This window comes from Mustela putorius, unplaced genomic scaffold (genome assembly GCF_011764305.1).
Source record: "Mustela putorius furo isolate JIRA1106 unplaced genomic scaffold, ASM1176430v1.1 tig00003869_pilon_pilon_pilon, whole genome shotgun sequence".
Lineage (NCBI taxonomy): Eukaryota > Metazoa > Chordata > Mammalia > Carnivora > Mustelidae > Mustela > Mustela putorius.
Genome location: NW_025422021.1, coordinates 36,495,544 through 36,521,594, shown reverse-complemented (window position 1 = coordinate 36,521,594; position 26,051 = coordinate 36,495,544). Strand labels below are relative to the sequence as shown.

The 26,051-nt window shown below is 53.4% G+C and overlaps 1 protein-coding gene across 1 annotated transcript in view; it reads left to right on the top strand.

Moving 5' to 3' along the window:
• The window catches only part of MROH2A (maestro heat like repeat family member 2A), a 44,258-nt gene extending 19,459 nt beyond the window's left edge, over window positions 1-24,799 (top strand). Inside the window, exons 20-42 of the mRNA XM_045066801.1 lie at window positions 3,231-3,353; window positions 3,567-3,689; window positions 4,679-4,831; window positions 5,967-6,089; window positions 7,063-7,142; window positions 8,799-8,907; window positions 9,697-9,792; window positions 11,786-11,890; window positions 12,973-13,096; window positions 13,717-13,835; window positions 14,661-14,813; window positions 15,177-15,331; window positions 17,226-17,385; window positions 17,461-17,654; window positions 17,991-18,128; window positions 18,606-18,720; window positions 19,823-19,969; window positions 20,086-20,268; window positions 20,786-20,941; window positions 22,381-22,512; window positions 23,162-23,264; window positions 23,511-23,576; window positions 24,068-24,799. Coding sequence (XP_044922736.1) covers window positions 3,231-3,353; window positions 3,567-3,689; window positions 4,679-4,831; window positions 5,967-6,089; window positions 7,063-7,142; window positions 8,799-8,907; window positions 9,697-9,792; window positions 11,786-11,890; window positions 12,973-13,096; window positions 13,717-13,835; window positions 14,661-14,813; window positions 15,177-15,331; window positions 17,226-17,385; window positions 17,461-17,654; window positions 17,991-18,128; window positions 18,606-18,720; window positions 19,823-19,969; window positions 20,086-20,268; window positions 20,786-20,941; window positions 22,381-22,512; window positions 23,162-23,264; window positions 23,511-23,576; window positions 24,068-24,189 — 2,979 coding nt within the window. The 3' untranslated portion in view covers window positions 24,190-24,799. The remainder of the gene's footprint in view (window positions 1-3,230; window positions 3,354-3,566; window positions 3,690-4,678; window positions 4,832-5,966; window positions 6,090-7,062; window positions 7,143-8,798; window positions 8,908-9,696; window positions 9,793-11,785; window positions 11,891-12,972; window positions 13,097-13,716; window positions 13,836-14,660; window positions 14,814-15,176; window positions 15,332-17,225; window positions 17,386-17,460; window positions 17,655-17,990; window positions 18,129-18,605; window positions 18,721-19,822; window positions 19,970-20,085; window positions 20,269-20,785; window positions 20,942-22,380; window positions 22,513-23,161; window positions 23,265-23,510; window positions 23,577-24,067) is intronic.
• Window positions 24,800-26,051: the final 1,252 nt, after the last annotated feature.

Below are 26,051 nucleotides of genomic sequence, written 5' to 3'. Positions count from 1 at the left end.
AAATGTAGAGAAGTGCAAACACTTATATACTGCCGATGGGAATGGAAAGCCAGTTCCTGGAAGTGTTAAATACAGAGTTACCATATAACCCAGGAATTCTGCTCTGAGTTGTATATGCCCAGGGGAAACGGAAACATACATCCATACAAAAACTCATACATAAATATTCACTGTAGTGTTATTCACATAGCCAAAAAGTAGAAGCAACCCAGATGCCCGCCAGTGGACAAAAGGATAAACAAAATGTGGTCTATCTGTACAATGGACTATTATTCAACCGTTAAAAGGAACGAAGTACTGATTTATGGTACAGAAAGATTGACCCTTGGAGACATCATGCTAAGTGACAGAAGCCAGATGCAAAGGAACCCAAACCCCACATACTATATGATTTTGTCTACTTATAATGTCCAGAATAGACATCTTTGTAGAGAGAGAAAGATTAGTGGGTGTAAGAGGCTGCAGGAAATGTGCAGTGACTGTTAGAGGTCTGAGATTTCTTTCATGGGGGGAGGGTAGTGATCCAAATGTTCTAGGTTTAGGTTGTGCTGATGGTTGCGCAACTCTGTGAATAGACCACTGAATCCGTCAACGTTAAGTGGGTTAATTTTATGGTATGTGAACTATATTTCAAAGAGCTGTCTAAGGAAAGCTTCTTACAGGTGTCAACCAAAAATTATGTTTGTTCCAAAAGATAGCCTGGATAGGTGAGTAGGTAAAATAACAAAAAAGCAGGGCTGTCTTATAGAGACTCCTCTATAGCTAAACATACATGTGTAGGCTTAAGATTTTATTCAATGTCAATATAAGGACCGATGTCCATTTGGAAGAAAGTTGTACATAGGATGTGAGGGTGATCTGGCTGGGACATCTGTCACCCCATTGGTCGCCGGGGTTGATTCAGGCTGTCCGCCTGGCTAACTGGGTATCCCCGTCCTCCCTCACAGCTCCATGCGTGTCTCTCCTGAAGCTGCCTGCCTGATCCAAGAAGATGACCTTGCTCCATAGAGGAGGAACAAGGTTGCTGGGTCAAGGGCATGCAAATAGCTGCTCTCCCTTGCTGGAGCCTCTCGAGGTTCCTTTATAACAGAACGTAGGGCAGTCAAGCTTCCAAGATTCCAGACACATCCAATGAGGGGCTGCATGTGGGGGTCTGGGTCCCTTTAAAAAGAAAAGAAAAGGGGCTCCTGGGTGGCTCCATGGGTTAAGCGTCGTCTGCCTTCGGCTCAGGTCATGATCTCGGGGTCCTGGGATAGAGTCCCACATCGGGCTCTCTGCTCAGCAGAGAGCCTGCTTCACTCTCTCTCTCTGCCTGCCTCTCTGCCTACTTGTGGTCTCTCTCTTTCTCTCTCCCTCTCTCTCTCTCTGTCAAATAAATAAATAAAATCTTTTTAAAAATGAAAAGAAAAAAGAAAAATTATGTAGTATTTAAAGAATTCAACCGTATTGCCATTATTCACCTTGCTTAGGGAAAGTAAATCAGTAAGCAGGATTTTACTGGCTTAGAAAACTCAAGAAGGCACAGTTGGATACAGCGGCTCAGGGAACTTCACCAGGACCCTCCTGTCTCTTCATCGCTCAGCCAGCACCTCCCTGTAGAAGCAAGGTGGCCCCCAGTAGCTTCCAGAATTGCAGCCCCTGTTGTCAGAGCCAATCTTCTCCCAAAACTGATATGCAGAAATCATTCTCTTTCCCAGAAACAAATAAAACAAAAATATGATATAGTGAAAAAAGATCCCATTCCAAGTAGCGACACAACGTAAACATGTAATTGAAGACATTATTGATGAAGTGACGTATGTGGAACCAGCGTAGGAGCACGAAATGACAAGGAGGTGCAGGAACAATGAGAGAAACGAAATGACATTGACACATCTTTTGCTTTCGGATGGGAAGTCTCCATGTTGGAAAGGCACCCACGTTGTTCAAATTAACCTGCGGTACAAGGTACTTCCCTGTCACGTCCCCAAAAGGAGTTTTTGTGGACATTGGACAATTTTATGGAATTCAACTAGATTATTTCCAAGTTCACCTGAATGAACGAGTCTAAGAGAATGGCTCAGAACATATTGACAATAAAGCTCACGAAGGAGGGATTTACTCTCTCGGGATGGATCAAAGATTGAAGTGTACCAAATGAAAGAAAACTGTGAATGACCAGAGTACATCAACAAATAGCTTTTAAGCTTGACACAGAAGGGGCCTTCATATACATAAAGGAAACAACTTTGCTCTGTGAAAGTGAATGTTTTCTGTGTGACAAAAGAAGTTGCAATAAGTAAAATTAAAAAGGAACAGAGACCCTTGGGAGAAATACAGCAATGGAGTGATCTGCTGGTTGAGGCTTCTGGTATGTGATCCTTAAGAAAGGAGCCTGGGATGATGCGTGATTTTTTTTTTTTTTGAAGACTTTATTGATTGATTAATTTTGAGGGAGCAGGTGGAGGGGCAGAGGGAGAGGGAGAATCCTCAGGCAGACTCTGTGCTTGAGCTCAGAGCCCAATGAAGGGCTCGATCTCATGATCCCAAAACCAGAACGTGAGCTGAAACTGAAGGTCAGATGCTCAACCCACTGAGGCACCACACCAGGCGCCCCAGACAACGTTTGATTTAAAAATCCCGGTTCTACCACCGCCCACTTGCATTTCCATCTCGCAAAACAGCAACCGTATCTACCGTATCTACCGTTGCTATGTGGGTTAAGTGAAACAAGACATGTTTGTTCTTGTGGTTTCTCCATATACACACCTGAGGCTCTTACGAGCTAAAAGGAAAACAGGAAGAATAAGTCAATGGGAAATGGGCAAAGAACACAGGCGGGGATTCAGAGACCAGATGGTGACAATGTGCAAGGGCACTCAGCACAGCTTGTCCCCAGGTGCTCTTTAATTTGTTAGTGTGAGGGGAAATTCATTCAACCTCTATAGGAAGGAAATTTGGCCCTCAGCGTTTAGAATACGTTCGTGTTTATAGTACACCGCTAAGATCATTCATCGCTACTCCAGCAGCTGCCAGGTAACCCCAGGTGCCACACCCTCACAAACGCTTGTTTATAATATAAAACACTCCAGAACACCTGAATGTTTATTTCAAAGACTCTACGAAATGCGTAGGTATCTGCGCATTGAAACAGACAATCTAGAGTGTCGGGGGTAGGGGGCCCCCATGGAGGTGACCCCTGGCAAGCAGAGCCGAGAGGCTGAGGCTCCCTTTGTCCCTTGCCTTTCCAGGGCTTTCTGTATCGGGCCCTCGGCTTCACGCTGGCCACAGGCCTGGAGGCCGACAAGGTGGAGGTGCTGCTGCTGCTGGAGCTGTTGTACAAGACAGACTATGGCAATGACTTTGACCGGGAGGTGAGGGGGCCCTGCAGCCCCTTCCTGTGCAGCAGACTCCTCTGACCCTAGGGGGTTATGGGCCTAGGCATGCTTGAGTGTGCGTGAGTGCACGCATGCCTGTGTGTCTACTGGTGTGTGTGTGTGCCATGTGTATACGTATGTGCAGGGGTGGGGGTCCTCCTGTGGCCTCGGCCCCCCGCCCTCGCTCCAGCCAGCCGGGTCTTCCTGCAGGGCGTGATTCTGTGCTTTGGCCTGTGTGCCCGCGGCCAGGTGAAGACAGTGCTGAATGTGCTCCATGACTTCGAGGAGAGGATCCAGGAGTCGGAGCAGTCTTGGCAGATTGGCGCTTGGCGAGTGAGTCACCCTCGCTCCCCAGTCCCCAGTCTCTAGGGGCCTCATAGACCAGTGCCTTCAGCACTCAGCCGAGGTCCTTGCTGGGTCTCAAGACCAAACTGCCCTTAGAATCAGCCCCTCCCACAAAGCCCTTGGATAATCTAAAGAACACGAGGTGGGCCTTTTCAGGATCCAGACACTACAAAGGGAATCCCGATGTGGGCTCCTCAGAGCAGCGGCGAGTCTCCCTCTGGGTGCTGGAGGGGATGCAGGCCTCACACAGCCCCAGTGGAGCTGAAGAAGCTGCTCATGTAGAGCTCAGTGGCCTCTTCGGTCATGCTGGGAGCTCGGCCTCAGTGAATCAGTGTACTGGGGTGGAGGGGCTGTCAGGCCCACTGTCCTTAGGAGAGGACGCTGCAGCTTGTCGGAGGACATGCCGCTGGCCGCGGGGAAGCCGTGGGCTGGCCTCTGGAGGCTGCCCCTCTCTGCCACAGGACACAGAGCCCCAAGCACCCCTGCCCACCCTCCATGATGGGTTTGGTGGCCCTATAACACCTCATCCCAGGCTTGTTCCCACTGGATTCTTGATATCACGAGAGACCATGGCCCAGAGCAAGAGCCTGGCAGGTGAAGCTATGAAGGAGTGTACAGGTGGCCTCTGTTTAGCCGTGTCCCCACAGACCACCTGCTCCCAGTGAATGGGTGCTGCTGGCATCTTGCTGGACTGAATCTTCTGTGGGGGTGGGCCCTGGTGTGAGTGGTTCCCCGCTGTGTCCCCAGTGCCTGGCAAATAGTAGGTGCTCAATAAAGGTACATCGGATGAATGAGCATTTCAGGCACCCGGAAAGCCATTTCTGCTGACTCTACGGCTCCTTTGGCCACGTGACCAGAGACCATCCACTTGCAGCCAGGGTGGCCCTGCTCCCTCTCAGAAGGGCAAGTTGAGCAGACCCCCCCGCCCTTCCCTCATGCATATCCAGTGGTTCTTCCTCTTTTCACTGGGCTCGCAGAAGGACCACCCCTGGAGGCGGGAGACAGTGAAGAGCGCCCTCATGGTGATGTACAGCTGCGTGGCCTCGTACTGTCACCCCCAGCTGCTCCTCACCCACGTGGACAACCCCATCACAGCTAAGATCATTCATCACTACTCCAGCAGCTGCCAGGTAACCCCACGTGCCACACCCCCACATCCGAGCCAGTCCGGCAGAGTCTCCTGCTTCACTATCTGAGCACCCATCCCCACCCAGCAGACAGCCAGGAGTCCCACCCAACTCCCAGCTTTTGGGAAACCCATTGCCTCAAACTGTGCTGTTCTCTGGTGTGGAGGGAAGTTGGGGCGGGGGGCGGACAGCCTTCCCCCACAATGCTGGTGGGCAGGTGAGTGTTGGTCCCAGAAGTCACAGGATAGACCTCCCCCCCGCCTTCCCAGCCTCGCTCACTCCCTCTGCCCCCTCCCCTCCTGACATCTGACCGAAGCCCTTTAACAAGGGATAAGAAGTGGGAATGTCCTCAGGGAGGCAGAGGGACTTGCTGCTTTCTTGGAAGGGCAAGGAGGCAGAAACACAGAATAAAGCAAAAATTGTTTCATTATTGTTTTTAAAACTGTGGTCAGATACACATGCCATAAAATCTGCCATGATAATCATGCTTCTGCGGGATTAAGGACATTCACGTTGCTGTGTGACTGTCCCCAGCAGCTGTCTGCAGAGCTCTTCATCTTATTGGAATGGAAAAGCACCTGGTGATCATATGCTCATGCTGCCCTCCCCGGTCCCTGGCAACCCACACTCCCTGTCTCTAAAAGTTCAGCACCCCAGGAATCTTATGGAACTGCGCTCACACAGTATTTGCCTTTTTGTGACTGGCTTGTTTCATTTAGCATAACATCCTCAAAGCTCATCCATGTTGTAAAAGCAGAAACAATTTTATCTCAACTTCTTTTGTCTCTGTGGCAACACACATGGTTCGGGGTCCTTGGCCAGGGAAGATGCCCACAGACGGTCATAGCTGTCCTTCGACACAGGTGTCGGGGGCCGGGGAGGTGGTGTTTTTCAGAGGGCGCCAGAGTGCTGTGCCTTGTCTGGCCCCTGGCTGGCCTTCTGGCCATACGGCAGAAGCTCAGTTAAGGGAGCTGAAGGACAGAATAGGCCTGCCATCGTTCAGATGTCTCTGAGACATCTCTGGACGTCTCTTCTTTGGCATGGAGGGAGGGTCCTCCCCGATGAGGGCTGTGGCTTGGGGTCTTTGGGCTCACTCACAACCTGCTCCAACCTTTCTCTCTTCTTGGTCTGGGAATAGGACACCTGTCTCAAAATGGCCTTCATGAAGAGTGTGGTGCAGGTCACCACTGCCATCAAAAACATCAAGGACCTGGAAGACTTTCAATTTGCCCAGAAGATGACTCTTACTGGCATTATAATTGTAAGCTGGGTAGGGGGCTTCCTTGGTGTTGGGCGGTTTTTGGGTCTAACTGCTGGCCAGCTTCTCCTTGGCCAGAGGTTTGCAGAGCTCCTCGGGGTATCTGAGGAACAAGGGGGCTGCAGGGTTCCTGAAGCCCCTCCCTGTCTCCATTCTGCTTCGATCCCCCTGTAAGGTTCTGAGTGTGACATTTGTCTCTCTGACAAAGGGTGTGATGGCCAGGAATCTGGTGGTGCCCAAAGGTGGCTGGTTCAGGGCTGGGGGACAGAGGTTCACTGGCTCTGCCCTTCTGTAGCCCCTGTGTTTCTCCACAGGAGGGACTTAGGGGGCAGGTTCAGCCGCAGACAGGTCTTAAAAGCTTTTTTTGCACAGAGCTTCAGTGAGTTCTAGAAAACGTCAGCTGCCTGAGGGCTAGAAGCCTTGGTGGAGGCGATGGAGGTACAGGCAGCCACTGCCCTTCAGCCCCAGACCTCCCCCCTCCCTCCAAGGTTGCGGCGGCTCCTAGAAAGTATGCCCCTGTGACTGAAGCCAACCCTGAGGGAAGCGAGGTGTGGGTGGAACAGGAGGCCCCGAGGAGGGAGGGAACCTCCTGCTCCCGCTCTGGGCCAGAATCTGTCCATGTGCCACTTCACACCAGGCAGCCACAGCCCCATGAAACAGACCTGGTTTTACACATAATGGCTCAGGCAGGGGAAGCCTTTTGCCCAAGGACACACAGCAAGGAGGCAGCAGGCCTGAGCGAGAAGCCCCCAGGCCTGTCTAGAGCCCCACTCCTTCCCACAACAGATTTTGCTGCCTCCCCTAAAATGCTAACAGCCATGTGATCCTTTAAAAGGGAGAACATTGTAGGGGGTGTCTGCACCCTGTACAGTGCTAGGCCCCGGGCACCAGCCTGAGGGGTGCCGCTGCCCCCACGCTCACTGCCTTCACTGGCAGGCTCTGGATGTTTCATTCACTGCCCTGCTGTGCCCGGCAGGCCACCATCAAGGCAGAGCCCACCGACAGCCTGGTGTCTCCTGTGCGGACCATGGCCATGGAGGCCCTCTCACACCTAAGGTGAGCTGGGCCTCTGTTCTGGCCCCAGGTGTCTCAGAGGGTGGGGCCAAAGACTGAGACCACCCTCAGTGTTCCTTGAGGGGGAGGGTCGCCCCTACTTGGCCTCTCTGCCTCTGTAGCAGGGGCTTTGGGGGCAGCACTTGGGGCAGTGGGCTGCCCTAGGACATAGGGTCTGCTTCCATCAGGTCTTTTTCCTAATTCTCAGCAGTAGTTCAAGTTGGGCTCTTCTCCTGGGTTGGGAGGTGACTGGCTGTTTTTCAGTCCATAAGGGGGTATTTTTTGAGCAAGAAATCGCATAATGACACTCAATAGGATAGCAGGGAGATGGCATCCTTTTAGTTGGGTCGAGGAATTTATTGATTGATACAGCACTGATATAGTTAATACAAAGTGATACAAACTACAATACAAAGTGATATAAAGTGATATAATATCCCAGGTTTGCCTTCCTGGAGTGCTCCCACTGAGTGCTGGCAGGGAAGGGGGAAGAAGTTGAGTAGCATTAGTATTTGAATGGGCTGGGTGGTCTCTAGGAATTCTGCACCTGTGGGGGCAGATGCATTATTTAGGCTCATAGCAGAAATATCTGTTGTGGCCCCCCCACCCTTCCCCCCACCCGGTGCCCTTAAGAGTTAGCACATAGGCAGATTTTGAGTAAATTTCATGAACATCTCTTTGGGGCCTCAGCGGTAAGGCGAGTGTATACAGAAGGAATTACAGTGGTTTTGGGTGAATAAAAAGAACAAAAATCTGAGACCAGAAAAAGGGAGGGCTACTGACAAGATACAATTTTGTCGATATGACAGGGGTGATCAGAACGTGCTGGCATCTGCCACAAAATAGCAGGATTTGTGTAGGAGCTGGAAGCTCCCAGCAGGGCAAAATACAGCACCTCCTTGCAGGGCAGGAGTTTTAAAGTTAAGTGGAATGGTGGTTCCCAATCCTGGAGGCACAACCAAGCCAACTGGGGACCTGTGAAACATACCAATACCCTGACTCCACCCTGGACCTTTCAGTTAGGATCCCTGGACCACAGATGTGGCCCTGGGGCACCTCAGAGCTTCTGTAGGTGGCCCCAGTATGCACCTAGGCTTGAGAACTATTGATGACAGGATAGGAGAAGAATGAGTTGGTATGCTTCAAGCAACCAGCTACCACCCCTGAAAGTTCACTAAAGCTCAGATGGCTGGGCTCCATTTGGAATTCTTGATTCAGTAGCTCTGATGTAGGGCCAGAGAGTTTGCATTTCTAAGAAGCTCCAAGGTGCTTTTGGTCTGGCAGTGCAGTTATCACTTGAAAACCCTTGGGCCAGGCCAGCTTGGGAGGCAGTCTGTGGTTATGGCCAGGGAGGAGCAAGGAAAGACTTCTGAGCAGGAGAAGGACAGGCTCAGAGCAGGCATCAAGTCGGAGAGCTAGCCTTGGGCCTCTGGGTCTCCCCATCAATCACAGACACAGTCACTGGATTCTGGTGGCTGGGTAGATGCAGGGCCCCTCCTGCTATCCTATTGAGTGGGGAAGGATGCATGCCTGCACCCCCAACCAGGGAGGCTAACCTCTCCCTCGTTCTGTGACAGGCCTCTGCATCCTAACTGTGCAGTGGGGGTGGCACGGTCTCAACTACCCTCTGACCTCTCCTCTTGTCACTGCTTTCCTTAGCAACCTGAAGCCATTCTACTCCACCGAGGAAAGCAATGAGCTGATGGATATCAGTATTCATTCTGTAATTTCTCTCCAACCCCCAGCAGAGGATAATGAGTCCATTCAGGTATGTCCCTCTGAGCCACCTCATTTTCTAGGTTAGGACTTGAAAGTTTACGATAACTCGGGCAGTGCTGAGAGCCCACCCTCCTAAACCACCTGTGAGTGGTTAAAGGCAGCAAAGTGCAGTGGGCCTTATTAGTTAGTGTAAGGCAATGTTAGGTGCTGTAACAGCTAAGCCCTAAAATCTCCATGATCTAACAAGAAGAAAGTTTATTTCTCACTCAAGTAAAGTCCATTTGGCAGTTGGGGTGGAGATGGAGCTGCTTCTTTGGGGGAACCTGGCTGACAGAAGCCTGACTATCTTCAGTGTGTGGCTCAAGGTCCCTTGTGGGTACTGGAGAGGAAGAGAAAGAATATGGAGGATTTATGAGCCATACTTCTCACTTTGATTGGCCAGGACATAGTCACATGGTATGCCTAGATGAAAGAGGTTCTGGGAAATGCAGTTCCTGACTAGATGGCTGTTTCCCAGCAATAATGTGGAGAAGGAGGACAAACCTTTTGTGGACAGGTAGCCATCTCAGCCTTAAGGTCCTGGTCCTGGATGAGGAGTCAGAAGAACTGGACTCTAGGCGTTCAGTTTCCTCCTTTGTAAAATGGGTTCTTCTTCAGAGATTGTCTCATATGTCACATGAGACTATAGGTATGAATGACCCAGTCTGAGCAGAAGTAAAAGGGTGATTTTCAGACCACCTCATACTTCTCAACCGTGGCATGGATCATTGCAGAGTCGTGGTGGGTGGCTGCGCACACCCCCTCATTGCTGCCCGGTGCTCCCCTCTCTTGGCCATAGACCCTGTATGCGAATGCGAAGCATGCCTTGGAGCAGTTGATGGAGGGTCTTATGCAGAGGCAGCTGGACCCCAAGGGGCTGCAGGAGATGGTACACGTGAGTTCCTCGGTAGAGGGCCAGGAACTAGGGATGGCCACCCCTCTCAGAGAGCTGGTGTGAGGTCCAGGGTCTGTGGAAAACAGGGGTATGTGTTAAGATTGCTTCAATAATTTTATTTTAGTAAAATTTCAGATATACTATAAAGTTGCAAGAATAGAACAAAGAACTCCTATGTACCCTTCATCCAGGGTCACAGTTCTTAATAGTTTGTTCCATTTTCTTTTCTCTCATCCTCTTCCCTTCTTTTTCTTATTTTACACACACACACTTCTTGAAGCATGGAGAGTTAGTTGCAGACATCAAGAACAAGAACACCTCACCTTCGTGTATAACAACAGTACAATGATTAAATCAGGAATTGTAATGTTGATACAATTCTAATCTCTGGCTAATATTCAAATTTCATGAATTGTCCCAGTAATATCCTTTATAGTGACTTTTCCCAATACAGGATCTAAGCTGGGTTACACAGTGCATTTATTTCCACGTCTCTGTAATCTCCTTAAATCTGGAACAATTCCCCAGTTTTCTTTTATTTTCCACAATCTTGGCATTTTTGAAAGGTATGGCTAGTTGCTTTTTAATTGGGCCATTTGCTTTCTTATTATTGAGTTTTCAGAGGTTTTATGTATTCTGAATACAAGTCCTTGACAGATACATGATTTACAAATATTTCCCCCCAGTCTGTGACTTGTGTTTCCATTTATTTCATGTGTCTTTTGAAGAACAGAAGTTTTAAAATGTTGACAAAGTCTAATTTACCATTTGTTTTCTTTTATGGATCACAGTTTTGATGTTCTAAGAAATCTGTGCCTAACCTAAGGTCACAAAGATTCTTTTTTAAGAGATTGTAGTTTCAGGTTTAAGAAGAAAGTCTAGGATATATTTTGAGTTCAGTTTTGTATGTGTTGTGAGGTATGGATCAAAGTTTGTTTCTTTGTTTGTTTATGTACAGACAACCCATTGTACCAGTACTATTTGTTGGAAAGACTTTTCTTCATTGAATTATCCTTGAGTCTTTGTCAAAAAGCAACTGACCATGTCCTTGTGGGTCTATTGCTGTCATTTCTTCTGTTTCATTGATGTATTTGTCTATCTTTACACCAGTGTCATCCCATCTTGATTACTGTAACATTACAATAAGTCTTGTGATCAGGAGCAGATAGTATGAGTTTACTGATTGTTTTTTGCTGCTGTATCCTACAAATATTCATATATTGTATTCTCCTTTTGTTTCCATTCAAAGTACATTTTACTTTCTCTTCTGATTTCTTCTTTAACCCATGGGTTTAGAACTTCCCAATGGTTGAAGATTTTCCAGAGGTCTTCCTGTTTTTGATTCTCAACTTAAAGCCAGTGTGGTCTGAGGACACACTTTGTATAATCTGAATCCTTTTAAATCAACCCAGACTTAGTTGTTTGCACAGTATGGTCTATCTTGGAGAGTGTTCTGTGTGCATGTGTGTACTGTGTTGGATGGAGTGTTCATAAGTATCAGGCCAAGTTGGTTGGTAGCGCTGTTCAAATTTTTCCTGTCTTTCCTGATTTTCTGTCTTCTTCTTCCGTGAGTTTCTAAAAAAGAGGTACTGAAATCTCTGACTCTTGCTGTGGATTTGTTTCTTTTTTCTTCAGTTGTAATAGTTTTGCTTCATGTGTTGTTAAGCTCAGTTACTATGCACAAGAACATCTAGGCCCTGGAGTGCAAGGCAGGCTATGCTCTTGGACTTTGACCTGCAGGCAAACATTTGGAGTAGGGCCAAAGACAGCAGCCAGGCGCCATCTTGGTGAGGATAGTGGGGATACCCTTTCTGCCCACAGCTTCATGTCCCTCATGAGGGTTCCTGGAATGAGAACCAGAAGTGTCCAGAGCCACCCAACACCCCTCAAAGTCAGACTTTGAGTGGAGAGATCAGGCAACCAATAGTTGGCCAGGAAAGGCTGGCCTTGGGGTTTTAATTGTCCATTCTGTGTTCTGGGCTCTTACTCATAGCTTCTGGAAAAGTGGATCTTGTCAGAGAAAGAAGGGGAGCGGGAGAAGGCCATGAACCTCCATCTTCATCTCATGCAGATCTACGTGCAAAGCATCGGTGTCTGTGTGAGTCCCTGAGCCCCTGAGCCCCTAGCCTGTGGCTCTGGCACCCACAAAAAAGTTTCTGTCTCTATTTATGAGAAGAGGGAACACTTCTGAAATCAAATTCTGTTCCCTGAAGAGTCCCTTGGAAAGAGGCTCTCTTGTTTGGGAATGACAGAGGAGGCCCCATGAGGAACTAGCCCTGAGCTCCGGGCTGCAAGAGAGGGACGGGACGTGGCTCAGCATGGATCCAAGTCTAGTGGGGCTTGAGGCTCATTCAGCAGTGAGGGCCCTGTTTAAGAAGAAGAACACACACTTATGAATATCCCATTGGTTACAAAAGTGACTATCTACTCAGTAAACTACTATGAAATTATAAGTTCTACGAAACTTGGAAAAGCAATGAGGTGTTTTTGTTGATGATTAACTCTCTGACCTGGCTCAATGAGACATCTCTTGGTTCCTTTGTTGGCCTCATGCTCTTTGATGACTTGGCTTTCAGTGATGGCATGGGGAGGATGGGGTCCCTGGGGCATGGGGTCTGGGGTCTGGGGACGGCCTCAGGTCAGGGGACTGGTGCATGGTGAGAACAAGATGAGGTGCACCCCTGGTGGTCTGGAGGCAGCATTCAGGTGGAGGTCTGAGCCCCACAAAGAGAGGCCAGGCCCTAGACTCATGCTAGGTTTGGGGCCAAACACTGTGCTGAAGGCATCGTCTGGATTCTCCGGAATGATTCTCCACATCTCCTGGAAGAGGAAGCACTGTGATTTTCTCCCCTTTACAGATGAGGAGCATGAGGGTGTGAGACTCAGAACCCTGCTGGGTAACAGAGCTAGGGAGCTGGGGAGGCCAGATTTGAACCCAGGGCTCAGTTACAGGAACAGGGCAGGTGTGCTGATACGGAACCTGGGCCTGCAGCGAGAGGGCCAAGTCCTGAGCCAGACTCTTCCAGTCCTGGCCTGCCTGCTGAGTCTCTAGGGGCCCCACTGGGGTGTTTTCCAGCAGGGTTCACTCTCTCTGGCTTCCAGTGACGCTGCCCCTGGGCAGCACCAGGTGTGTGTGTGAGTGGACACAGGATGTGAGCCTTGAAGTCTCCTGTCCCTCAGATCCCCCTGAAGCTGGGGCAGTTTGGCACGCTGGTTGGACTCATCGCCCCTTGTACCTGTGACTCCCACAGAAGAACCCGCATGGCCTCCATGAGTGTCCTGGCCAGCCTGCTGGACCTTCATGGTATGGGGAGGGTGAGAAATCAGGACATTGAGGTTGAGGGGGAGGTCTGACAGCAGGGGTGTCAGCCGTGGGACTATCCTGGGGGGGGGAGCATGGCCTCTCTGTGTAAACAAACAAGGGTGATCAGTAGAGATGGTGGAGAGGGTGCAGAGCTCGCTCAGAAACCATGGAAGTTTCTAGAAGGAGAGGCTCACTGGTTTGGCACAGCTCACTGAGGGCATGTCCTGTGTACTAAGGGACCTCACTGGGAAAAGATCAGCTCACAGATGCCAAGGACACAGAAGTGGCCAGAGATGAACTGAGAGGCGAATGCAGGATGGTAACCTTCAAAGCGGGAGACCTCGCCTCTGGCTTGGTGGCTGGTGGCTTCCTGAAAAGCAGGCATCTGAGCTGTGTGTAGAGGTGGTTTGGAGGGAAAGGACAATGAGAGCAAAGACAAGAAGGGATGGAATGTCCAAAAACTGAAGTGTGGTTCAGGCCTGCAGAGCCAGGTAGCCCTGTGGGCCAGGCCAGGAGGCCACCCCGATGTGGCCTGTGGATGGGCCCTTTGTCCTTCTAATCTAAAATTATATTTTAGATCTAATGTCTAAATCTAGTGTCTAAAATTATATTCCCAACAGCAAGCCAGACCTGCTCCTCATGGGGCCCTTCCAAGGAGCTGGAGCTTGCAAAATGTAAGGAGGATCTCCAGAGCTTGGATGTGGAGAAGATTTTCAGTGCGTCTTCTAGGATTGCCAAGGTGATGAGCTGGGAAGGAGGGGTCGGCTCCTGGGCTGCACTCTGGCGCCCGGACCATCTCTGGGGCATGGGACTTTGCTCATTCTGGCCAGGCAGCCTTCCTCTTTCTCTGGAGGTTACAGTCCCCGTGGATTTTGGTCCAACTCATGCCCTCTGTACCTAAAGGACCTACAATATGAAAGATCCCTACCATGGTGCCTGGCATGTAGTAGGTACTTAATAGGCCCCGCCTACCACTGGGGGAGGAGGGGCCCAAAGGGAATTAAACACAGAGCCTTGCACAAATACCACACACCGGCACACTAAGGGCTGAATGCCCAGAGCCCCACAAACTCGGCAGAGGAGCTGAGTGACTTCTGCCTTGGGGATGGGGGCGGGGCAGAGACAGCTTTCTGAAGCAGGGGGCTTATGGGCGGTGGGAGGATGCTTCAGGGTGATTGGCTCAGGGTGCACTTCGAGTGAGGGCTGCAGGGCAGTAGAGACAGGATGGGGAACGTTTTGGGGGAGCTTCCTGAGCAGGGTTCAGTGGGGTGGGCGGTGCCAGGGGAGAGAGGAGTAGGAGAGTTTGGGGGCACATGCCAGAAGCCTTGGAAAGCCAAGCTGAGCTCTGAGTCTTTGAGGTAGAGGAGTGACGTCCTGAGAAGGTTGGCGATTGGGCTGGTGTGAGATGCTGGGCAAGGATGCGGGGAGGAAGCCCCTGCAGTGGTCTGAGAGACAGTGGAGGCCTTGGGCTGGGCTGTGGTGTGAGGCAGAAGAACGGTGGTTGTCAGTGGTGACGGGCTGGGGCAAAGAGCTGGATCCCAGCTGTGGTCTGCTCTGGTCCTAGGTGGCTTGCATGCAATTTAACTGCGATGAGGTGGTCTCACTCATCCAGAAGCTCTGTGAGAACATCGGGGCCATGGACCTACAGCACGATAAGGCCTCCGTCACCTGGATAGGCACCTTCCTCCAGATGCGGGCCAAGGAGCTGGAGGACAAGGTGGCAGAGCCGTGGCTGGGCCACTTAGGGTGTGGTGCTGTCCAGTATACCCAGGCTAGAGGGACAAGCAAGGGCTCAGCACACTTGCTGAGAAGGGCTTCCTAAACCCTTGGTTGTTTGGAGGAGGAAGTGGAGTTCTAAAAGGAGAAAGACACAAGGGAGGTGGCCCCGTTAGTAAGTGGACAGTGGACTAGAGGCCCGTGGCCATTTTCTTGGAGCGTACTTCCTTCCATACAGAAAACCTGATCAAATCTAGGAACAGACCAAAGGATGCGCTGGGGATGGGGTGTGCAGGCAGCGGGTGTGCGAGGGCAGCGGGCCATGGGCGTCTAGGCTGTGCCGGTGATGCCCGCCCCTCCCCAGGTGGCCGAGATCCTGGGTGCCGTCTTGGTCCAGCTGCCCGTGGTGGATCACCTGGAGGTGCGGCGCCCCCTCATCGAGGGCACCCTCCTGCTGGCGCACTACCACCAGGAGACCGTCCTCACGGCGCTCCTGAGACAACCCCTGCCTATGGAGAGGTGGGTGCCCTGTCCAGGGAGCCACATTCCCCTTTGCACCCCAGACCAGGCCCACCTCACCACCACGGATATGTCCCGGAGGACGGGGCCCTCGAGCAGCGCCGGGAACAAACCGGGGCTGGGCCCGACCCCCTCCCTGCAGCTCCTGTTGGGGATGTACGGCCTCGGGGAACCATGGACCGGCAGCCCCAGTGTCACATTTCCCTTCTCTGGAGCTGGAGTCAGATCCTGTGGCTTCTCACATGTCCTGGCCATCCCCTTAGGACTCTACCCACAGCAGCCTTTCCATTCCCTGCAGAGGTCAGATCTCTGGGCCCCCTCCCAAGTCTGGGCTTCCTCAGGATTCACCGAGAACGTGATCACCAAGACCTGAGCAGGCCTCTGGATGAGCTCCACTCTGTCCCTCTTCCCTTCCACATGCGGCCCTGAGAGGGGAAGTCCAGGTGCCCCTTAGGTGGCCTCCTGTTAAAGCGCCCCACCCCACCCCCCGCTTCTTGGGGTGATCTGCAGACTGATGAGTTTCTGGGTCTCTGTCACCGTGTCACACAGGCAGTCCGTGGGACCTCACCGGCCTGGGGGAGTGTGTTTGGGATGGGGCCAGGACTCCGTAGGGAGGGCACAGAGAGGGGTGGGCAGCTGTCCCCAGGTCAGCTGAGGCTGCAGAGCAAAGGAAGAGCCTTGAGACTGTTGGGGGAGGGAGAGGCGGCAGACCTCACTCATTGTGCTGGGACACAAGCAGAGAGGCCGCACGTCAGGAACCTCAAGGGCTGCCCCATGTGAAATGCAGGCCTGGCTCTGCTTTCTCATCAGAAGGGAGGACAGTGTGGACTGCTTGATGTGGGGGGGGTTAGTGGCTTTCAGAGCGGCGCTGGGGTGGGGGACAGAATGCTGCGTGGCCTCCGTCAGGCTGGTGGTCTTGGTGGCGGGGTGGCGCTGGCTGTCACTGCATTGGTTAGCTCCCACTGTGTAACACATTGACCTGAGCTTGGGGGCTCAGAGCAAGCCCTGTCCTCACCTGACAGCATCTGTGGCTGGGGGTCCATGGCCAGGGCCCTGGGGACGGTGGACCTGGGGACTTGGCTTCCCCAGGCTCCCGTGGTTGTTTCTTGCTGTTGCTGGCTGAGGTCCTGCTTTTTTGTTTCCTTACACCCTGATGGCTTCTTTATGAGAAGTGGTTGCTGGTGAGCTCATGGGCCCACCTTCCATTTGGTTCCTGCCAGCAGGTGCCCCCCGCATGTCCCCCCGAAAAAACTCTACTCCCTGCCCTTGTGCATTTGGTTTTGTGGATTCGCAGAGGCTGGACACACCTGTCCTTGCTCGATTTGATCTCAGTGGACTTGGGTCTTTGGCCCTTCAGACCCCTCCAGCCTCCCACTCCCCTGTACCTATGCACATGGGGCTCATGAGGTCACTGTCCCGCAGACTGTCCCTTCTCAGCAGAGCCACAGGCCTGCGCTTGGGGATGGGGGTGCCACTTCAAACTGCCCTCTGGCCCCTAACCGCTACAGGTCCCCCTTCCTCTTCTGTGGGCCACGGAGCTGAAAACACCTTCCTCAAGGGTGTGTTGGGAGGGGGAGGGGCTGCTTAGGACCAGTGGGATGAACTGGGTAGTTGGCAGCTGTCGCTGGATGTATATATATGAAGGCATCACATAGGAGGCCGGGTGGGGACCTCTGAGGTCACCCGGCAGTGGGGCCACAGGGTCCGAGGGTGCCGGGGCAGAGGAAGGGAAGTGAGCGTGGAGTCACAGACCTGGGCCATGCCCTCCGCCTCCCTGAGGTCCAGGCACCAGAGTCTAACCCCTATGCAGAGGGCTGCCTGGGGGGCCAAAGGCTCTTAACCTGCCAGGACCCAAGGCGGGGTCCCACAGTCCTTCTCTCCTGTCTTTGGTTAGCCACCTGACAGAGGTGTGGCTGGCTGTGGCCGAGAATGTGCCCTTCTCCAGGACGATGCTCCATGGGCTGATGGGCCGGCTGCAGGTGAGGTTCACCCCCAGGGCCAACCCCACGTCCAAGGCGGACATCTGGCGCCTGGCTGCAGTGGATCCGCTGATGGTGAGTCACAGGGGCAGACCCCAGGGCCCTTCCGGGGCTCCGAGGAGGAGCCCTGACACCTCGACCTCCCTACAGACCCTGTGCGCCATCCACCTCCTGATCCAGAAGACAGACATGGACGACAAGCTCTTGGATCTCTTCCCAGACCTTGTCTACACCCTCCTGCTGCAGCTCAGCAGCAACCAGGGGCCAGAGGCTGCATCGCCTGTCCTGAAGACGTGGAGACTGGTCCACACAGGGACGTTGCCCGAAGAGATCAACCTGCACAGGTGCTCTCGGGGGGAGGGGGGGGGGGTGCAGGGCAGTGGGCCTGAGCTGGACGCTGCCTCTGTGAAGTCAAGGATCCCAAGAGTCACCTCTACCAAGAGGCTTTGTGGTCTTCTCCTGGTGGAGAGAAGTTTCTGGAAACAGATCTTACAACCCTCCCTCCCATCAGCCCAACACAGTGTGGTTTTCATTGTTTGCAGACCCACTCTCTCACGTGATTGCCCTTAGCTCCTTGAGCTGGGCCCAATAGGCGCGGGAACCCCCATTCCTCTGACCTGGGTGCAGTGTTTGCCCTCCACGGGGCAGCTTCATCAGGCTAGCGTCCCACCTTCTTCCAGGATCACGATCAAGTGCATGCAGCTGTTGTTCAGAAGACTCAGCAGTGAGCAGCTGGTTCACAGCCTGGAGGAGCAGGGTGTGTGGGCCCTCCTGCAGAGCAGCTCCACGTTCCTGCAAGGCGTGGGCCTGCTGGCCAGGTGGGCACCCCTCCTCCCAGGCCTGGGCTGCGGGACTCACAGGGCCACTGCCTTCTTGCCGGAAGGTCTAGATTACAGTGCAGTGCTGGCTTCTGAGGGATTGCCAAGTTGACCCATGTTCCAGACTCTGGGATGACAGCAAGTAGGGCGAAGGAATCTTTGCTCCAAAACAGGAGACGTGAGGTCAGAGGCAGGGTAGAGCTCCCTCAAGGCCATACCAGGCTTCCAAGCTGGGCCAGAGTGAGAGCTACTTCCTGGGACTTGGTCACTCCTGAGTGGCCCTCATTCTGGTCCCTTTGTATAAAAAAAATCATGAAAAGTTGGTACTCTAGCGACATCCTGACCAAACCTCCCCTGGTGAGGAGGGGAGGCTCGGAGAGGTTAAAGAATGTGTCCCTGGGTGTGCACCCCCAGAACAGCTGTGCAGGGCAGCGACTGAGAGGACCTCCCCGCCCCTTGGCTGCATTCCCCCTGCAGGGGGTGCCTGCGGAGCGTGGAGGGGTATAGGCAGCGGCTGGCGGAGCTGGTGCTCAGAGGCATGGACTCGGATGTCCTCAGCTGTCGCGTCAGCAGCACGGCGGTCTGCGTGGAGGTGTGGCTCGGGGCATGGAGGGCCGGGCGAGCTGGGGCGGGCTGCTGTTTCCCCCAACTCCCTACCCTGGCTCCTCTCAGGGAAAGGAGCCCAGGCTCTGAGGGGCATCTGAGACAAGGGGCAGGCGGCTGTCCAACCCCCACCAGGGACATGGGTGAGTCAGGGTGTGCGCACTGTGGGGAAAGGGGTCCCGAGACCTGGGGTGCACAGCGAAGAGAGGTGTGCTGTGCTGAGTGCTGGCATCACCCAGGGGTCCAGAGGAGGGCACCTTGGCTCTTGCTGGGGTCGATGGTGCTGGGGAAGATCTTATAGGAAGGGCTTGACGAGGTTTTGCCAGGCAGGAAAGCCAGGGACGGGGGTGACGGCCCCTGGGCCCCAGCGGCCCTCCCGAGCAACTGAGGCTCTTATAGCGTCCTGAGGGAATTGGCCAGAAAACTTTCAGGAAAACTTGTGTTGGCTGCATGATTCCCCAATAGGGCTTAGGAGCCAACATCCTCCTGGTATGGGGTCGGCAAACATTTTCTGTAAAGGGGGCCATTTTGGGGCCACCAATTTGGTGTTTATTTAACATGTGCATACTTGTGCACATGCACACACACACACACACACACACACACACACGCGTGCCAGAGACGTCCCTCTTGGCCCAAGGTCCTGACACCTTGAGTGCTGGGCTGGCTGTGACTTTCTGGGTCCCCGACGAATGAAGTTTGTGCTGCTGCTGGGACCCAGGGGCCCGGGCTCCGGCTTGTGAGAGCTGCTCTGTCAGGTCAACCGAGCAAACGTATTCCTATAGGTCACCCTTCTGAGGCTTTCCCCACATATTTCCTTAAGGAGCCTCGCCACAGCCCTGTGAGGCAGGCTCTGGTGTCAGCCCCTTCTCGCGGGTGGGGAGGCTGAGCTCAGAGGGGTTCTAAGCGACTGGCCAGGGGCCTCCACTGGCAGGCAGGAGGAGCTGGGGTTGGTCCTAGGCAGCTGGGGCTCCAGGTCCTCTCCTATTCACAGACACTGCTCTGTGCATTGGATCTAGTCCCATGTCCTGTCTTGTGGCTGAGAAAGGAGCCCACAAGGGGCACAGCGGTCACAAAGTTCTCTTTTCTAGTTCATGAGTGACCCGGTTCTGTACCAGGAGAAGCTGTTGAAACCCACAGTGTTAACGCTAGAGAAGGGCGCGGACCAGGAGGACGAGGCTCTGAGGGTGCTCTCGCTGCGTGCCCTCGGCAACATGGCCCTTGGTGCCCCCAAGAAGGTGCTGCTCCTGACCCTGAGCCCAGGGGCCCGGTGTGCAGGGCCTGGTGGGCTGAGGGTCCGGTGTTGGCAGACCAGGCGGGGACTGAAGCTCCTCGCCGTCCCCCCTTCCCCCAGGTGAGGCAGTACCGGAAGCTTTTGCTGGAGAAATGTCTGGACTCCTTGCGGGAGCCCGTGAACTCCAGTGTGGCCTCCGAGGGCATGGAGGCCCTGGCCAAGATCCTGGCTGAGCTCCGAGAGGGGGACCTGGGGTCCTCATTCAGCATCATCTGTGAGCAGTGCAGGGCCTTCTTTGACAACGTGAGTCTAGACGATCACCTAGCTAGCCCCTGGCCTTCCGGGTATGGGGGGCGGTGTTCCCCAAATGCCTCCTCAGCCAACATCTGAACCCTTCTTCTCCTGTGGGACAGAAGGGGCTACAGGTCTGCCTGTGCCCACGCATCCATTAGCTGATGGTGGGATCTTGTGAAAGACACCAGAAACCCTTGCTCTAGGACTCATGGGACCCCTCTCCTCCTGTTAGGGTGTGAGCTTCTCCCCAGAATTCCTTACAGCCTACAGATGTTCTTTGGGCCCCTGCTGGGTGGTGGTGTGCCCTCACATCTGACACAGCCCTCCTCTGGGCAAGACTAGGTCACAGGCCCCAGAATGGCACCCGGTCCCAAGAGCCCTGCAGGGGAGCCTCCATCCTGGTGGAATGTCTCAGAAGCCTTTGCAGGGGCCAAGGTGACTGGAAGGGTCCACAGAGAGCAGCTGGGGCTTTGCTGGGCTTCTTGCTTCCCGAATTTGAGGACTCGCTTGTGCATCTCGGCCATAGGAGAGCGAGCTGTTGCGTTTGAAAGCCTTCGTCCTGTTCGGGAAGCTGGCGAAGGTGGTCAGGATTTCCAAGAAGCACTTCTTCAAGGAGGAAGTGAAGAAAGCTTGGATCACCCTCATGCTGCACTGCCAGGACCCCTGCTCAGATGCAGCCCAGGTCAGACACACCCCTCCTCTCTGTGTCCCAAAGTGTGGGGACCTCTGGCCCCCAAAGGAGAATGTGCGAGGGGGTCTCTCCCTTGCCTCTCTCCATCAACCCCTTTCCTCATGCCAGGCTGGGGAGGGGCCGTTCAGATGACCCGTAGACTAGCTTACGGAGGTGTCTCCGCTCAGTAGGGGCACATGGCGTAGCTTTCTTCTCCGGTGGCTGCCTGCCAGCATCCTCTGCCCCATCTGCCTTCTCTCCCAGTGGATTCTACAGTTTGATATCCTGTGATAACTCACACCCTTAAAACACAAGCTTAAAACTCACCTTAAATCCCTCCTCAGTGGCTCCCTGTGGGGCAGGCCCGGAGCTGGGGCTACTGGGGGCAGTGAGGGGAGGGGTGCCTGCCCTGGCCCTGCACACCGAGGTTCTCCTCCCTATGGAGGCCCAGCTCCCCTGCTGCTTCAAGCTCCTCCCACAGCTCCTGCCCATCTGATGGCTGACCCTCACCCCCTGCAGGCTCCTGACCCTCACCTCTGTCTTCTCTCTCCTCACCTTCCTGTGTGGACTGGGGGGGAGCGGGGAGGGGGCTGAGCCGAGGGGTCGTTCTTCCGTCTCCCAGTGAGCTGCGGTGTACCCAGCTGTTCATGCTCAATTAGCACCTTGGCCTCCGGTTCTGGGGTCCCAAGAATCTTGTGGGGGTCCATGCAGGGCAGGGTGGCGTGGTGGCACCCGTAGGTCGGGGAGGGCATCACTCCCACCTCTTGCTCTACCTCGGGGATCCTGATAACGCAGGCCACCTGCTGTCACCTCTCAGAGGTGCTTTCCTCACAAATCCATCACTGGCTCACACTGTTGTAAGTTGTCGCAGCAACAGTCCTGTGGGGGGCGTGCTTCCGGGAAGGCACACTTAGGAAGGGGACCGGAGGGTTTAAGGAAGGAACAGTCAAGAGGGCTGGAGCAGGAGGACCACGTGGCCTGGTCCCAGGCACACTGCTGCCACTCCTGTCCCTGGGGAATAGATAGCCCTGCCTCGCCCTGCCCCCCAGTCTCCAGTGGCCCGTCCCCGCTGGAGGCTGGAGGCCAGAGGCCAGGGGCCTGGTTGTTGCAGTGCTCAGAGAGGGTCTGGGGCTGAGAAAGCTCATCCTGGTGCTACCGGTCCCTGCCAGGCTCCTGACCCCAGTGTCCTGGAGGGGCAGGTCCCAGGCTGGGCTGCTGAGGCTGCATCTGTCTCCAGGGCTTTTTCCCTAAATGCACACCAGACACTGTATAGGGTGGCAGGGATCTGGTCCCAGGTCCCCTTCTGTGGCCTCCTGAGGCTTTTCCGGGGCTGCCCACTGGCCTATCGGTGGAACGTCAGCCCTGTCAACCACCGCCCCACCCCCAGACCATGGGAGTCCCCTTGGTCTGCCTGACACCCTTCCTCCATCCTCTGCCTGGTGTCTCTCCAGGCCTGTATGGCCACCATGTTTCAGTGTGTGCACTTCTGGGGCTGGAAGGCCCTGGAAAGCAGCTCGGGCCAAAGGGACAGCAGTGAGGCTGATGGGATGACTGTTTTCCAGACAACGCTGTGCTCCATCCTGGTGAGGAAGCTGAGGGCCATGGGTCTGTTGGAGGTTGGGTGCCCTGGGGCTTGGGGCTTAGGGTCGCAGCTGCCACAGACTTCTGTCCTGTGAGCCTGTGCTCACCTCACACATATGAAACGTCAAGACCAGCACCGTCCAACAGAGGCAGAATGCAAGCCACATATCCATACATTTTCTGGTAGCTATATTAAGAAAAATGAAAGAGGTGAAACCAAATTGAATAATAGATTTTATTTAACCCAGCGGATCCAAACCATTGTCATTTCAACATGTAGTCAATGTATAAAGTATTAATGTGATATTTTACACTTTTGAGTTACTGTCATCAAAATGCAGGAAGCTCTTCATATTTAATTCAGACTGGGCACATTTCAAGTGCCCCAGGGCCATATGTGGCCAGCGGCCACGGTAGTGGACAACCGCTCCATTTGTAGACAATATCGTCTCTTCTCTGGGTCAGACAGAATGTAACAGAGGTCTGAAGGTCCTTATGTCGTCCAGCTGCTAGTCTGCTGTGTGATGCTGGGGTGGGCACTTGCCTTCTCTGGGAAGACCCTTGCACATCAGACAGATGGGAACACACTCTGAGCAGATGATCTCTAGGATCTCATCCTCCCTGGTTCTGTTCATCCCTCGTCTTTTGCAGACTCAGAAAAAGCCTGCCGTGCTCTATAACTTCTTACTAGAAACAATGACCTACATCAATAGTAACTTGTCAAGGATCCGGATTGCTGCCTGCAACCTGGCAGGTGGGTGAGCGTGTCTCCTGATGTGGGAGGGGCATTGAGGGCCAGACCTGAGCCAGGGAGCAGGGTAGGGGACAGACTCTGGTGGAAGTCCCCTTCTCTGTGTCCTCTCCCACGTAGCTTCACACCTGCCTGTTTCTCTATTAAGCATCTTCAGCGGAGTGCTAAACAGTTATCTCAAAAGGTAAAACAGACTCTCTTGCTGACCCAGTATTTGTGTGATGAGCATTTTGCTGGCTCTCGTTTTAGGAATTATTATGAAGCAGATGTCTGCACACCATCTGAGAAAACTGGACTTCCCAGCATTAAGGAATTGTAAGTAATGGAGACTTAATCATACTGAGTGCACTCACCTCATTTGGGGAGCTTAGAGAATCTGCCCAGGGAAGAGCCAGGCGACCCTTCCCTTGTATAATCAGGGCACAGAGGGCTGCATGAGCCTGCAGAGGGCTCTCCAGGAAGACAACAAGTTGGGTGTGGAGTCCTTTCGTGCCTTCTGCCAGCCTCCCCATTACAAATATTTCCAAAATGTTTCCACCCTGACTCCTTCAACAGATCCACAGGGCGCCCAGGTTCTGTGGGTGATCTTTCTGTCCCTGGTGGAGAAGCAGCCGAAGGCTCGGATGGGGGACATGTGTGCAGGCACAGCTCCACCTTCTGTCATCTGGCTGCAAACACAGGGGTCCCCCTTCTGCAGCCCGCATGAGCCCCATACTGTACAGGAGGTCTGGTTGGGGGAGCTTCTACCAGCTTGGGAGCCCAGCCTCACTGGTTCCTGATTCTCTCCTGTCTGTGCTCACTCTCAGCTCTCCAGGAGCTACAGCTCGACTCGGACCCCGAGGTCCGCAGGGCAGCCTTGGAGACTCTCAAAATCTTGGATACGTGTAGCCAGCAGCCGCTTTTGTCTTCCCCAGGAGGATTTTGCTAGACGGTTCGAATATAAAGTATAAACTGCCCCCTCGGAGTGACAAACCACAGCCGGACTGCAGCGAGGCAAAACATTTTTAATTTAGTTTGTTAAGAAAAACATCGTTCTAAAATCGTCAGCGTCCCTTTTTTCCCTCCCCTTGAAATAAAGCTCCATTACCGTTGGGAGTGCAGATTTCTGATTGTAAGGTGACAACATCTCAGAGCCAAGGCAGCAGGGCAGAGAGAGAATTTAGTCCCCACGATTCCCCGGAGTGTGAGAGTGTCTGAATCCAGTCTGAAAGCCAGGCAGTGAGGGGAGGTAGCCTGCTGTCCAGCCTCTGTCCCGCCAGACCCGACCCTTGAAGGGAAAAGAGGCGTCTGCGCAGGGACCATGATAGGCAGCTGACTAAGGAGGGCTGCAGCCAGGGTGCAGAGGTGTGGGGAGTGGCCACCTCATCTGGGGGTGACGGGGGGGTGTCTCGGGGAAGTGACACCGCATCAGGCTTGCCCTCACTCTTCCCACGATGGAGCCTGACGGGACAGGCTGGGATAGGGACACAGCAGAGCCTGGAACAGAACTTGGCTGAGGCTCAAAAAGGAGAAATGATCGCCACATCCAAGGACGAGGCAGGGGAGGGTTTCGGGACGCTCACGCCGGCAGCAGAGTCTCCTGAGCAGTAAGAGTGGGACTGCGGGCTGTTCCAACATGACTGCCCAGGGCAGTCAACACCCTGGGCCCACTGGTGGGAGAGGGCTGTGGGTCAGGGCAGAGAACCATCCGTGTGTGCAAGCCTTCCTGGACAGTGGTTTTCCGGTTGTTTGGTGGCTCCCGTGGGATAGATCTTGACGGTGTTTCCTGCCAAGTGCTGAGAAGCTCTCGATTTTGACAGACCCAAATGCCACCGATTAGGGCAGCATCAGACATGTCACTTGGGGCAGGTGTGGAGGAAAGAGCTTTGGTGGCATACAACCAGGCTTTATCCCCTTCGTGCCTGCGCAGAACATGTCTAGAAGGTCTGTGGACCTAAATTAGAAAAGCAAAGATGCAAGATGAAAGAGTATTTTTAATCCTGAGACTAGGGTTTCTCTAAAAAGTTAACAGCAGATGCCAGAAAAAAATAAAGGGTTAGGCTATCTGACTGTTAAAATGTAACTTCTTTACAGTAAGGTGCCATGGAGTTAAATGACACATCACAGACAGGAGAAATTACTTACAATTTATTCCAGACCAGATTGGTTTGTGTAATTGTGTAATTGAACTGGCAACCAGGACATACCCAGAGGAGTAAGAAAGCAAATGAAAATCCAGTTCCCTAGAAACGCAAACTGCTATACGTTTCACAAACCAACCACCCCCCACCTCCGCCCCCAGAGTGGCGCCCACGGGTGGCAGTAATGGGACCTCTTCTATTACCAGACTGCATACTGGAATAGCCATTCGGGAAAGCCATTTGGCAAACTTAGAGGAGTTGAAGACACCTATCCACGACCAGCTCACGTCTAGATGTATGCCACAGGTAAGCTTACGCATGCACTCGAGGATCGCGGCTGCACGCGTCCTTATCAGCAGACACCCAACAGGAGCGTGGAGGAAACCAGCTACCTAGAATCTTGATATGTGATACCAACACCCATCAGCTCCTGGCAAGCGCTAACACCTTTTGGTGAAGCCAAGACGCGGAATGCGTGTAGTACTAAAGTGGGCATGTTAAAAATACCCACCATCCCACATAGTCTATGGCATCCTTTATTGGCAGATCCTATCAATTACCTAAGACCCGTGCCTGAGCTCTTCCTAGCTTGCCTTCTTCTGCTAGGTGACCCTGCTATTCCAGCCTCTCCGGTAGCGAGGGCCTGGCCGGGCCAGAGAACAGTAGCACA